Source organism: Geotrypetes seraphini, chromosome 2 (assembly GCF_902459505.1).
Source record: "Geotrypetes seraphini chromosome 2, aGeoSer1.1, whole genome shotgun sequence".
NCBI classification, from domain to species: domain Eukaryota; kingdom Metazoa; phylum Chordata; class Amphibia; order Gymnophiona; family Dermophiidae; genus Geotrypetes; species Geotrypetes seraphini.
This window is the reverse complement of record NC_047085.1, coordinates 380,888,886-380,903,758: the sequence shown is the minus strand read 5'-3', so window position 1 is coordinate 380,903,758 and position 14,873 is coordinate 380,888,886. Positions and strand designations below refer to the sequence as shown.

Sequence of the window (14,873 nt, the reverse complement as noted above, 5' to 3'; positions counted from 1 at the left end):
AATGTGGTCAATATTCAGCCGGCAGTGGTATTATTACTACATATTCAACGCTGGGCTATGTCCAAGCACCAGCACTGAGGCCCAGATTCTGTAAACTGCATCCCGATTATAGGCAGCTGTAGGCATCCTATAGCTGTCTAATCAGCCAATCGAGATGCACGTTTTCTAAAAAAAATGCTCCCCAGGCAGGCCGCCTATATTGAAGGCGCCTCCAGGAGCCTAGTGAGGCCTGCAAGCCCGCCTATGCTCGCCTAAGGCTAGGTGAACCTAGGCGGCCCTACGTGTCTCCCTAGTAGAGCGAGAAACGCTAACAATGTAGGCCAGCAAAATGCTAGCCTATATTATAAGCAGAAGTGTCTGCTATACTTAATCGCAGCAAGGGATCTCCCTGCCACGATTAGTATAGCGGCTGCGGGTACGGCCGCCAGTCTCCCCCTCCCCATCAACGAACGAGGCAGGAGGGATGTCCAATCCCTCCTGCCAAAAGACCCCCCACCAGCCCCCGATGACCGCCAGCAGAAGAGTGCCCAACCCCTCCTGCCAGTAGGCCCCCCCACCACCCCCGACGATTACGGCAGGAGGGTGCCAAACCCCTCCTGCCGGACCTCCCCAACGAACCCCCTGCACCCTGAACCCCCCCAATGAAATGCCCCAATCCCCCTCCCCGGACCCCCCCAACAACGAACACAGGGCGAGGAGACCAAAATAGTGAAATGTCTTCCAGGATCCTCAGCTACCAGGAGTTCCAGGCAAATACTGACTATAATTAAGGAAGAAACTAAGGATTTTAACACTGATGTTGTTATCCATCTGGGAACAAATGACCTGGCCAACAACTCCACACTTGCAGCACAGAAAGCTTTACGGGAGCTTGGTGAGGGCGTGAAACCTTTTGTAAAGACTTTAGCTTTTTCTGAAATACTGCCTGCATATGTTAAAGGAGAGCAAAGAGTGAAAAACACAGTGGACTTTAATAGATGGCTCAGAGCCTGGTGTCATCAAGAAGGCTTCAGGTACATAGGAGGATGGGGAAATACATGGAAGGACAAGAAGCTATATTGCACTGATGGGCTACATATTACTACAGCAGGAAAAAGAAACCTTGCAGAGAAATTTAGACAATATTTTTCTAGGCATTTAAACTAGAAGGTGGGGGTGGTGTATGTACGAAGGACAATTATAGAGACCACCCCCGGCAAAAGAAAAGATGTGATAGTAGTAAAGGCTGCAACATAAGCAAGCAACTCATTTCTTAGTATTGCAACAGAAAGTGAAACGACACAAAAATCCATACGAAAAAGGAGATTATCGCTGAAAAATAGCTGGAAAGCGATGACCACAAATGCTCGCAGTCTAAGCAACAAAGTTCATGATCTGCAAGCCCTGATATTAGAGGCAGATCTAGATATTGTTGCTATCACAGAGACATGGTTCAGTGAATCACATGGATGGGATGCAAACATACCGGGATATAATCTTTTTAGGAAGGACAGAGATGGTCATAAAGGTGGAGGAGTAGCTCTCTATGTAAAGATCAATATCCAAGCGACCGAAATGCAAGGGACCTGGGGAGAGGAAGAAGCGATATGGATTGCTCTGAAAAGAGAAGATGGAACTTCTATCTACGTGGGTGTAGTCTACAGACCTCCGACTCAATCGCAGCAAATTGATAAGGATCTGATTGTGGATATCCAAAAGTTTGGAAGGAAAGAGGAGGTTCTGCTGTTGGGAGATTTCAACCTGCCAGATGCGGACTGGAATGTTCCGTCTGCGGAATTGGAAAGAAGTAGGGAGATTGTGGATGCCTTTCAAGAGGCTCTGCTCAGACAAATAGTGACGGAACCCACAAGGGAAAAAGCGATATTGGATCTGGTCCTCACAAATGGAGAGAGTATCTCTAATGTTCGAGTGGGTGCTCACCTGGGTAGTAGCGATCATCAAACGGTTTGGTTTGATATAACGGCTAAAGTGGAGAGCGGCCGCACGATACTTAAAGTCCTAGATTTCAAACGTACGGACTTTAATGCAATGGGAAAGTACCTGAAAAAAGAGCTGTTAGGATGGGAGGACATAAGAGAAGTGGAAAGACAGTGTCTAAGCTGAAAGGAGCGATAAAAATGGCTACGGACCTTTATGTGAAGAAAATCAATAAAAACAAGAGAAAAAGGAAGCCGATATGGTTCTCCAACCTAGTGGCTGAGAAAATAAAGGCGAAAGAGTTGGCGTTCATAAAATATAAAAAAACCCAAGAAGAGGAGAGCAGAAAGGACTACAGGATGAAACTGAAAGAAGCCAAGAGAGAGATACGTTTGGCGAAGGCACAGGCGGAAGAACAAATGGATAAAAATGTAAAAAAGGGAGATAAAAATTTTTTCAGATATATTAGTGAAAGGAGGAAGATAAAAAATGGAATTGCTAGGCTAAAAGATGCTGGGAACAAATATGTGGAGAGTGATGAGGAGAAAGCAAATGTGCTAAACAAATACTTCTGTTCTGTGTTCACAGAAGAAAATCCTGGAGAAGGACCGAGATTGTCTGGCAAAGTTACACGAGAAAATGGAGTAGATTCTGCGCCGTTCACGGAGGAGGGTGTTTATGAGCAACTTGAAAAACTGAAGGTGGACAAAGCGATGGGACCAGACGGGATCCATCCCAGGATACTAAGGGAGCTCAGAGAGGTTCTGGCAAGTCCTATTAAAGACTTGTTCAACAAATCTCTGGAGACGGGAGTGATTCCTGGGGATTGGAGGAGAGCGGATGTGGTCCCTATTCATAAAAGTGGTCACAGGGATGAAGCAGGAAACTACAGGCCGGTGAGCCTCACTTCAGTTGTTGGAAAAATAATGGAAGTGTTGCTGAAAGAAAGGATAGTGTATTTCCTTGAATCTAATGGGTTACAGGATCCGAGGCAACATGGCTTTACAAAAGGTAAATCGTGCCAAACGAACCTGATTGAATTTTTTGATTGGGTGACCAGAGAACTGGATCGAGGACATATGCTAGATGTAATTTACTTGGATTTCAGCAAAGCCTTTGATACAGTTCCTCATAGGAGGCTGTTGAACAAACTTGAAGGGCTGAAGTTAGGACCCAAAGTGGTGAACTGGGTCAGAAACTGGCTGTTGGACAGACGCCAGAGGGTGGTGGTTAATGGAAGTCGCTCAAAGGAAGGAAATGTGACTAGTGGAGTCCCTCAGGGTTCGGTGCTGGGGCCAATCCTGTTCAATATGTATGTAAGTGACATTGCTGAAGGATTAGAAGGAAAAGTGTGCCTTTTGCAGATGATACCAAGATTTGTAACAGAGTAGACACCGAAGAGGGAGTGGAGAATATGAAAAAGGATCTGCAAAAGTTAGAGGAATGGTCTAATGCCTGGCAACTAAAATTCAATGCAAAGAAATGCAGAGTAATGCATTTGGGGATTAATAATAGGAAGGAACCGTATATGCTGGGAGGAGAGAAGCTGATATGCACGGACGGGGAGAGGGACCTTGGGGTGATAGTGTCCGAAGATCTAAAGGCGAAAAAACAGTGTGACAAGGCAGTGGCTGCTGCCAGAAGGATTCTGGGCTGTATAAAGAGAGGCGTAGTCAGTAGAAGGAAGAAGGTGTTGATGCCCCTGTACAGGTCATTGGTGAGGCCCCACTTGGAGTATTGTGTTCAGTTTTGGAGACCGTATCTGGCGAAAGACGTAAGAAGACTTGAGGCGATCCAGAGGAGGGCGACGAAAATGATAGAAGGCTTGCGCCAGAAGACGTATGAGGAGAGACTGGAAGCCCTGAATATGTATACCCTAGAGGAAAGGAGAGACAGGGGAGATATGATTCAGACGTTCAAATACTTAAAGGGTAGAACAAAATCTTTTCCAGAGAAAGGAAAATGGTAAAACCAGAGGACATAATTTGAGGTTGAGGGGTGGTAGATTCAGGGGCAATGTTAGGAAATTCTACTTTACGGAGAGGGTGGAGGATGCCTGGAATGCGCTCCCGAGAGAGGTGGTGGAGAGTAAAACTGTGACTGAGTTCAAAGTAGCATGGGATGAACACAGAAGATTTAGAATCAGAAAATAATATTAAATATTGAACTAGGCCAGTAACTGGGCAGACTTGCACGGTCTGTGTCTGTGTATGGCCGTTTGGTGGAGGATGGGCAGGGGAGGGCTTCAATGGCTGGGAGGGTGTAGATGGGCTGGAGTAAGTCTTAACAGAGATTTCGGCAGTTGGAACCCAAGCATAGTACCGGGTAAAGCTTTGGATTCTTGCCCAGAAATAGCTAAGAAGAAAAAAAAAAAAAAAATTTAAATTGAATCAGGTTGGGCAGACTGGATGGACCATTCGGGTCTTTATCTGCCGTCATCTACTATGTTACTATGTTACTATGTATGTTACACCCCCCCCCCCCCCGGGGATGGGATCTTGTATTGGCTGGCCGGCAGGCCCACCTCCATCCAAATGAGGGGGACCCGCCCCTCCTCTGCCCAACCCACAAGCACCTAGGGCCTGATTGGCCCAGGCTCCTAAGGCCCCTCCTATGTCTGTAATATGTAATGTAATGTAATGTTACAGAATTGGGTTTAGTTTGGGTGGGTGTAGGCCCGATTCTGTATAGGACACCCATCCCAGGCATCCTATACAGAATCCGGGCCTGAATATCCAAGTTTATGCGGCCCCGCTATCTCTTTTGTGGTTTAATGAGATATTTAACCACATAAGCAACACCACATAAAAATAGAACTATTACATGATCTGTTTTAACCATTAAACTTAGATGATTAAATGCTGAATATTAGCATTTAATTAAATGCTGAATATTGGCATTTAACCACATAAGTGCCATCTCTACCCCAGGACCACCCACAAAATAGTAGACATGGAGTCTAGTGATCTATGGTAATATTCAGCAGCACTAACCAATTAAGAACCACTGAATATCAGTGGATATCCCCGAGCAAGTGATTTAACCAGCCAAGTGCTGTTTCTGGTCAGTTAAATCACTTTAATATTGACTCTGATGTTCTGAAATTCTTAATTTAAAATGAGAGTAAGAAAACCAGGAATAGAGAGGGTAAAGAAGTACATAGTCTGTAATCGAGACAGACATGGGGGAAGCCACTGCTTGCCCTGGATCAGTAGTAAGGAATGTTGCTTCTATTTGGGTTTTTGCAAGGAACTAGTGAACTAGAATAGCCACCATGAAGACTGGGCTGGATGGACCATTAGTCTAACCCAAAAAGCCTATTCTTATGTTAAGAACATAAGAATATAAGAATTGTCATACTGGAATAGATCAAAGGTCCATCAAGCCCAGTATCCTGTTTCCAACAGTGGCCAACCTAGGTCCCAAGTATGTAGCTAGATCTCAAGTAGTAAAACAGATTTTATGCTGCTTATCCTAGGAATAAGCAGTAGATTTCTCTAAGCCATCTCAATAATGGCCTATGGGCTTCTCTTTTAGGAAATTATCCAAGCCTTTTTTAAACCTTGCTAAGCTAACTTATTTCACCACATTCTCCAGCAATGAATTCCAGATTTAATTACACATTGTGTGAGGAAATATTTTCTCCGGTTTGTTTTAAATCTACTACTTAGTAGCATCATCACATGCCCCCCTAGTCATAGTATCTTCTGCAAATTTAATCACCTCACTCATCGTATCAATTTCTAGGTCATTTATAAATATGTTGAAGAGCACGGGTCCAAGCACCGAATCCTGCAGCACTCCACTCGTGACACTTTTCCAGTTTGAGTATTGTCTGTTTACCCCCACTCTCTGTTTCCTATCCTCCAACCAGTTTTTAATCCACGTGAATATTTCACCCTCGAATCCATGGCTCGCAATTTTTTGAAGTAGTCGTTCATGCGGGACCTTGTTGAACGCCTTCTGAAAATCCAGCTGATATTCAGTGCGGGCACCCACATAGCTAACCAGGCAAAGTTAGGGTTGCTATCTGCCTGTTTACTCCCTCAAAGAAGTGCAGCAAGTTTGTCAAGCAAGATCTTCCTTTGCTGAAGCCGTGCTGGCTGGTCCTCATCAGATTGTGTCCGTCAAGGTGAACAATGATGTGGTCCTTTATTAGCGCCTCTACCATCTTTCCCGGTACTGAGATCAGACTCACCGGTCTGTAGTTTCCCGGATCTCCCCTCGAACCTTTCTTGAAGATTGGCGTAACATTCCCCACTTTCCAGTCTTCAGGAATCCTTTCTGATTTGATCGACAGATTGGCTATTAGTGGGAGTAGTTCAGCTATAACTCCTTTCAGTTCCTTGATTACCCTCGGATGGATGCCATCCGGTCCCGGGGATTTATCATTGTTAAGTCTATCAATCTGCCTGCATAACTCTTCTAGACTGACCCTGTCAGTTTCCTGTACTCGTTTTCTGCGCATAGCCTGTCAGCTTCCGGTATGTTGTGTATATCCTCTTCGGTAAATACAGACGCAAAAAATGTGTTCAGTTTGTCAGTGATGGCTTTGTCCTCCTTTAGCACTCCCTTTATTCCATGGTCATCCAACGGCCCCACCACTTCCTTCGCAGGTCATTTCCCCTTAATATAGCGAAAGAACAGCTTGAAGTTTTTTGCCTCCTTGGCTATTTTTTCCTCGTAGTCTCTTTTGGTCTTAGGGCACCTGCTCTGATGCTGTTTGTGCTTTTCCAGTTTTCGTCTGTTTTTGAAAAGTTTCAAGTTTTATTATTTTTAATATACCGACCATCAACAAGTATCTAGCCGGTTTACAGTGCTAAGATAAAATAAAGAATTAAAATAATACTTATAGAAGGGGAAGAGTGAACATTAGACATTTTACAAAGACAAACATGAAAGTGGGGGTAGAAGGAGAAAAGGGGGGGTAAATAATTACATTGTTAAAAATAATAAAGAAAAAATTATATATATATACAGTATATATAAGTTAAAAAGAAGAGGAAGGGAGAAGGGATGTAACATTAGGAATTGGGTCGCTTCTTAAAAGCAGTTGGTAGACTTTTGGGAATGAGAAATTTAGAAGCTGTGGAATGCATCTTGAAATAAGAACGTTTTTAGTTTAGTCTTGAATTTATCAAGAAGATTTTCGTGGCGGAGTTGGGATGGCAAGGCATTTCATAAAGTTGGGGCGACTACGGAGAAGTTGGTTTTCCTGGCGTAATAGAATTCTTTGATGGAGGGGACAGAGAGTAGGTTCTGATCTGCTGATCTGAGAGTCCAAGAGGGGCAGAGAGGGATGATGAGTTTGTCCAGAAAGGGTGGAAGACGCGAGAGTTTGATTTTGAAGACTAACATAAGTGTTTTATAGGTAATGCGGGGTGTGATAGGTAGCCAGTGGGCTTCTTTCAGAAGGGGAGTAACATGATCCTATTTCCCTATCTTATGTATAAGTTTTATTGCCATATTTTGGATGAGCTGTAGACGTCGTAATTCTCTTTGGGGAATTCCGTTATAAAGAGAATTGCAGTAATCAAGATGAGAGATAACTAATGAATGAACAAGGGTTGTGATAGCTTTGGCTTCGAGGATAGAAATTAGAGAGCGAATAAGCCGGAGTTTATAGAAGCAAATTTTTACCACAGAACTAATCTGATCGTGAAAAGTTAAATCTTTGTCTATGATTACTCCAAGTAGTTTTATTTTTGATTCCATTTTTACTTGGTAAGATTTAATGAGGATTTTTCCTTTTATTTCGTTGTTCTTAGTCGGAAAAAGTAAACCACAGGATTTATTGATGTTGAGGGAGAGTTTGTTTGCGTGAAGCCAATCACTGATTTTGTCCAGTTTAGTGTTAATTTCTTGTATTTGATATATGTTTGAAGAATCAACGGGTGAAGTAGTTGAATGTTGTCTGAGTATGCGAAAATCATGAAGCCGATAGACTGAGCTAAAGTGAGGAGAGGAGCAATAAAGATATTAAATAGTAAAGGAGAAAGAATGGAGCCTTGTGGGACACCGTAAGTTTGAACTATGGATGGTGAGGTTTCCTCTTTTGAGTGAACTTTGAAGTTACTCTCATTAAAGTAAGAGGTGAACCATGAAAGGGCTGAGCCTGTGATGCAGCAGTTCCTAAGATGATCAATAAGAAGAGGGTGATCAACAGTATCGAATGCCGCAGACAAGTCAAGAGAGATAAGGAGGACAGATTTTCGGTGATCAAGAAAGTAGTGTATAGTTGTGATGAGACCTAGTAAGGATAATTCAGTAGAGTAATTAGAGCGAAAGCCAGTTTGATGCGGGTGTAGTGCATTGATTTTGTCGATAAATTCTGTGAGCTGGTTATGTACTATTTTCTCCGTAAGTTTAGAAATGAGAGGAAGGTTAGCATTTTGGGACGGAAGTGATGTAGTGTCTAGATTTTGTTTTTTTAGTTTCGGGAAGACCAGAGCAGATTTCCAAGCTTTAGGAACAAGATTAATAGTGAGACTTTTAGTTACCATCTCCAATAAGAATGGACCAAAGATAGAAAAGAATTTCTTGAGAATTGAAGGGGGAATGCTTTCTATTGGATTGTTGGGAGCATTTATTGATTGGAAGATAGAAGATTTGTCTGATCAACAGGATCTTGGAGTAGTGTAGGTGTGGGTTGTCCTAGGTTTGACCTAATTTCCTTGATTTTCTTGTCGAAGAAATGTGCAAGTTCTGAAGCAGGTGGTTGTTTAGATAGAGGAGGAGGTTTCTTATTTGAATGAGATAGAGATCAAACTATACTGAATAGTGCAGAAGAGTTGTGAGCTGTAGTTATGTATTTAGAGTAGTATTCTTTTTTGGCTTGTTGTATAGCGGATTTGTATTGAGTGGCCTTTTCTTTATATTGAAGGAGGTAGTTGTTTGACCGGATTTGACGCCATTTATGTTCAGTAGAACGAAGTTGTCGATGGAGGAGGATAAGTTTTTTCATTGTACCATGGTTTCTTTTTTGGTTGTAGTTTGGATGTTCTTTCCTGGGGGGGGGGGGGGACAAGAAGGTCCATTAGAGATTGGGTTGTAGTGTTCCAAAGGGAGGATTGTTCTTCTATTGTAAGATTTGTGAAATCTTGTAATTTCAGGTTAAAATAATCCTGGATAGCGGAAGATGTAATTTTATTGATATTTCTAGAAATATAAGTGTTCTGTGAAATACTAGATGGTTGAGTGAGGGAGTTTAGTTGAAGATTGATAAGGGAGAGAGTAAGTTTGGAGGTTTTGAAAGATATGGCTAATAGCTATTGGACTAAGTATCATATCGATAGTATGTCCTACAGAGTGAGTTGGCGAAGAAAATAGTGGAGTTAGGAAAAGGTCAGAAATTAGAGTTAGGAGCTCCACAGTGTTATAATGATTGTGCAGATTAAAGTTTATATTGAAGTCTCCAAGAATTATAGGATTAGGGTGAGAGATACTAAAATCCGTGATTGTAGAAATGAGGGCAGTTAGGGAGGGTTTTGTAACTGGGGGAGGAAGATAGATAAGAAGGAAGTTAAGAGGTTGGGGATTTTTTATGGAAAATTGAAGAGTTTCAACTGGGTGGTTATTGTATGAAGTGAAAAGATCAGGTTGGAGGGGAATAGTAATATGGTAGATCACCGCTAGGCCTCCTCCCTTTTTATTTGGCTGGAGTTGAAATTTTGCTTTGTAGTTGTTGGGGCAGGCTTGGTTGATATAAGCCTCTTCACCTTGAGTTAGCCAGATCTCGATTAAGCAGAGGATATGTAGGTTGTGTTGAAGAATTAGATCATGAATTAGGTGATGTTTGTTTTTAATGGAGCGTACTTTTAAAAGACCTATATTAGTTTTAGAATGTCGATATGGTGGTAAGATCGGTTGTAACAGCTGAAGTAATGGGGATAATAAGACATCTAGGCCGATTTCCTATGAGGACTCGAGGGGGGGGGTCGGTGGCCCCAGGTAACTGGGATAGAGGCCATTGGATTAATGTCGTTGTTAGGGGAGGAGAAATGCAGGTGGGTGGAAGAGTAAAGGGAAACCCTGTTAGCAAAAAAGTAGATGGAGAGGATATTTAGTAAGAGAAATATGGTTTTATCTATTAAGTTGTTAGAAGTAATGTCGGGGGAACTCGGAGATAGAAGAGTATGAAGAAGCTGCATGAAGCAGCACCTAAAGGAGCAGGACCTGCTCCTTAAGCACGCTCCTTTGGCGTGCGCCACAAAGGAGGTGGCTTTGAAGGGGAGGCTACTGATGCAAACTTGTGGGCGGAGTCGTCGGCGCTCCCCTTTGGGAGCAAGAGAGCCTGTTGGAACCAAAATGACAACACATTAGAAGAAAACAGTAAAATACAGTTTAAAAGAAGATAATAAAATTACGTTAAAAGCAATAAGAATAATAAAATTGAGACAGAATAGTTGCTAATGTACAAGTATATTAGAACAGATTGACAAGGCAGAAGAAACAGGTAAGTAGAGATGGAAAGACACTAATTCCTTAAACGAAGTCTTGTCTCTAATCGCTTCCTTCACCGCTACAGTGAGCCACACCGGTTCCTTGTTCTTCTTCCTCTTGGATCCCTCATTGATACGCAGTATATATAGATTTTGCACCTTGGTGACTGTGTCCTTAAAAAGGGACCATGCTTGCTCTAGCGTTTTTACAGTGCTTATCCTCTTCTTAATCTTCTTCCCCACCATGAGTCTCATCCCTTCGTAATTTCCTTTTTGGAAGTTCAGTGCCATGGCCGTCATTCTGTAGTACTACAAGAATACTGCTATAGGCCATGAAAGCCATTTTGAAGTGCATGCCATGATGGGTAGGACCAAGTGGGTTTCACTCCTGCCCTTTCTGTTAGATCACCAGGAACTGAAAAGATAGGTCCATGGGGGGGGGGGGGAGGAGAAAGCTTACAGAGGTAGGGGGGATCCTTGTTGGAGGGCTAAATGCTCTTCTGGGGTGGGAAGGAGGGAAAAGGAATAAGAATCAGGAGTTGTTTAGAGGCTCTTCTGTAGGAGCAGGAGTTGGTATTGAGGGGGACAGATTATCTTCCAGGGGGTGGAAGAAGAATATAAATGCTCTCCAGGGGGCTGGGTGGGTGGGTGGGAGGGGGGGGGAAACAGGGCTGGCTCAAGGGACCGAGGTGCCCTGAGCCAACTTTTGCATTAGCACTCCCTCTCTATCTCATCTCCTCACCCCTAAGGTTGGCAATATAGGGTGCAAAAATCCTAAATACCAATCTGACATCTCTCCTTCCCCTCCCTATGATTTTGACGCCCTTTATCACCAACACCCTGGGCCAGTGCCTCACCTGGTTCACAGACTGAGCCGGCTCTGGGATGGAGTTGGTGGAAGTAGAGATCACACTTCAGGCCACTACCTGGATGTTATGCTGGTGTCAGCTGATATTCAGTGTGGGCACCCATATAACTAACCAGGCAAAGTTAGGGTTGCTATTTATGCAGTCCTACATGCCCAGTTATCTATGCAGGCACCAGCACTGAATACTGCCAGCAGCTGCGTAACTCCTGGTTTGTCTTCACCTCCACCCCCAAAATGCCTCTCTTATGCCCAGACTTACAGTGGCCCATTTGTGCCAATATTCAGCAGCACTGCCTGATTAAGTGTTGCTGAATATCTGCAGCCAGACCTTTGTGTGTGATTTAAATATCATGAGAATAATATTTACCCTTAATTTACTAAACGCAAATTTGATTAAAACCTTTTAAAAAGAAAAAGTCTTAATTTTACCTCTTTCACTTGGGTTCCCAAATGTCAATTCATACACCTTTGTGCCTTCAGGAAATGATGGTATTTGATCATGTGATGTCCCCACAGGTGCTTCCTTGTGACTTAAATAAATGGATTCCATTTTGTCTATCAGTTTTTGCTGATACAGAGTTGTGGGTTCAGGGTTTATTTGCATGCCTGCCTGAAGAGATAACTTAGTTTTAGAATAATGAAAAGAATAGGGGAGCATCATATGCAGCTCTATCCCAACCAGTTTTCCATAATTTTATTTTCACACTCACAAAAGGAAGCAGATCTCCCAGGGGTAGAGTTACCAGATGTCTAGATTTTCGGACATGTCCTCTTTTTAGAAGACCATCCGGGTGTCCGGATAGATTTTGGAAACCCGGAAGGGGCCTTAGGCACCTGGGCCAATCAGAGCCTTAGGCCCCTCCCAGTACATCCCAGGGAAGGGGAAGGGGAAGGGGAAGGCCCACCATTTTGAAAAGGCAGGCCTTCCAGTAAGAGGGAGAGGACTTCCCTCCTATTGGATTATCAACTAAAATGCAAACCCAGGTGGACAAGAGTGCTGACAGTCTGCCCCCTATCTGTAGAGGGGCATCTTCAGCACCTTTATGGCAGATGGTGCAGAACAGGAGGCGGAAGGCTAGGGCTGCCTGTAGCCGGCATACCTGGGCCAGGAGCCCTGGGAAAATCTCTGCAACATGGCACTCATGGGTGGGATCACCAGGAACCACAAAAATTAAAGCAACCAGATCCCTAGAGGTCAGGCAGGGTCTTAGGGCAACAGTCCACCACCGAATTCATACATGAATCTGACTGGGATTTGATATGGAACTCTTCAATGAAATTCTCTAGATCTTTTTCTGTAGTGCAATCCATTTATTTTCTTATTTATAGAGCTCTGTTGTCAACTCAAGATCACATCTTTGTCAGCCTCAGCATTTTCAGTTGGCCTAACCAATGTCAGCAGAGGCCTATGGGACATTATAACTATCTGACTCTGGAATGTTGATGCAGATAGACCCTAAATTCTCCTGCACAGAATTCACATACATTAAGCTTCCAGCCAGACTAGATTGTTTATCAAGAAGATATGCTACTTGAATGGGACAAAGAAGCCAGACTAATCCCATCTACCATGACTGCAAGTATCACATCTCCCTTATCAATTAAACTAACCATTGTTTCAGTTTACAAATTATAAACAGAAAGATACTGGAAAATACAATAGTTTCTACCTATAAAAGCCTCCTCTCTGCAACACCCCCTCTCTCTCTGTCTGGAACATCACCCCTCCCCTCTCTCTCTCGCTTTCCTCTAGACTCTGTAAGACAGGTAAACTGTCTTTTCTCTCTCATTAATTGTAATGCTTGATGTATCTTTATAAATTCTGCTTTTCTGTAATATTATGGTTATTTCTGCACAATATATATATTCTTTATGCAAGCACTCTTAGTTGTCTTTGTCAGTAATTTTACTGCCTACTGAATCTTCAATGAGGGTATCGAACCCTGGACCTGGCGGATTGTAAGGCCGCCATTGATTCAACATTACCCCTCCAAAACCTTACATTTTGGGGGCTTAAATCTTATTGACCCCAAATTTTCCAAAAAAATTGTTGGTCTTGAGAAAAACATACTAGCAATTTTAAATACTTGATATTTAACTGCCCTTTATTTCATAGATACTGGCAAGATATTTGGAACATATTTAAAATGTTAAATATAAATGTATTTCATATAAATTTATTCTACTAAAATGCAACTGTTTTACTAACACAATCTCAGAACAAAACTGTCTATTATTGGGCACGCTTCTCAATTTAGCTCTAATAGTTAGAAAATTTGTCTCACGTAAATTATAAAAACAAAGATATACTATGGATAAAGATGTTCTAAATCAGTGTTCTTCAACCTTTTTACACCCGTGGACCGGCAGAAATAAAAATTATTTTGTGGACTGGCAAACTACTAAGACTGAAATTTTAAAAAAACCATTTCCGCTCCATCTCCACGAGCTAAGTCCCTGCAAACCATCTGATCCCATCCACACAAGCCTCAGTTATGATTTTATATTGAACGTATTTTATTAAAGTATAAAAAGAAGCAATATTCTGTACAATTGTCATTTTATAAATACAAATATACAGAGCAAGGACCAACAAAACTCCTGTCTCCCCTCCCCTTCACATATATCCCCTCTACTAGTGCTGCCCAATTCACGATTCGAATTGGTTCACCAATTCACTTCGGCTGAATAGATTTGAATCGATTCAAAACAAAAAAAAAAATCAGCTTCCCGATTCGGACCCTCCCCCCTCGCCCCCTAAAGCAGGAGCAGCAGGGCTGCTCTTGCTGGCCGGCCGCTGCCGCACCTGCTTTAGAGGGCGAGGAGGGAGGGTCAATCGGGAAGTACTGCTGTCTGCTTCCCCCCTGGCCTCCCCGAAGGACTGCGCATCCTCCTCCCCCCGGGAAGGCCTCGTGTTCCTCCTGGCCTCCCCGCACCGTTTACCTTATAGCTTCAGCTTGCAGCGAAGTTCGTGGTTACAGCGTCTTTGCAAAGTGCTTTGAGCTGTTTCCTCCGCCGCGATCCTGCCTTTGACATCGGAGGAGGGGCAGGACCACAGCGGAGGAAACAGCTCAAATCACTTTGCAAAGACACTGTAACCGCGATCTTCGCTGCAGGCTGAAGCTATAAGGTAAACGGTGTGGGGAGGCCAAAGGGAACACGGAGGCCTTCCCGGGGGGATGCGCAGTCCTTTGGGGGGGTGCGCAGTTCTTTGGGGGGGGGGAAGTCCTTCGGGGAGGCAGGCTTTTAAGGGGGGAACAGGCCTTCAAGGGGAGTGCAGACCTTTAAGGGGGGAACAGGCTTTCAAAGGGGGGACAGGCCAAGGTTGGTGGCACAGGCCTTCAGGGCGGACAGGCAGGCCTTCAGGGTGGACATGTCTTTAAGAGGGGGACAAGCCTTCAAGGGGGGGACAGACCTTCAAGGGGGGGACAGGCCTTCAAAGGGGGAACAGGTCACAGATGGTGGCATAGGCCTTCAGGGGGGACAGGCAGGCCTTCAGGGGGAATAGGCCTTCAAGGGGGGGACAGGCCTTCAGGGGTGGGGTGCAGGCCTTCAGAGGGAGGTTCAGGCCTTCAAGGAGGAACAGACCTTCAGGGGAGGGGTCCCTGGTGTACACAGAGGGAGGGAAGGGGGGTTCAAAGAGACAT

At 43.7% G+C, this 14,873-nt stretch overlaps 1 protein-coding gene across 2 annotated transcripts in view; it reads right to left on the bottom strand.

Annotated features, from left to right (window-relative positions):
* EFHB (EF-hand domain family member B) overlaps positions 1-14,873 on the bottom strand; it is a 120,227-nt gene that overhangs the window by 65,326 nt on the left and 40,028 nt on the right. The window contains exon 4 of one of the 2 annotated variants that reach the window (XM_033930668.1): positions 11,656-11,836. In XM_033930668.1, coding sequence (XP_033786559.1) covers positions 11,656-11,836 — 181 coding nt within the window. The remainder of the gene's footprint in view (positions 1-11,655; positions 11,837-14,873) is intronic. The other variant, XM_033930669.1, reaches the window with a different exon arrangement.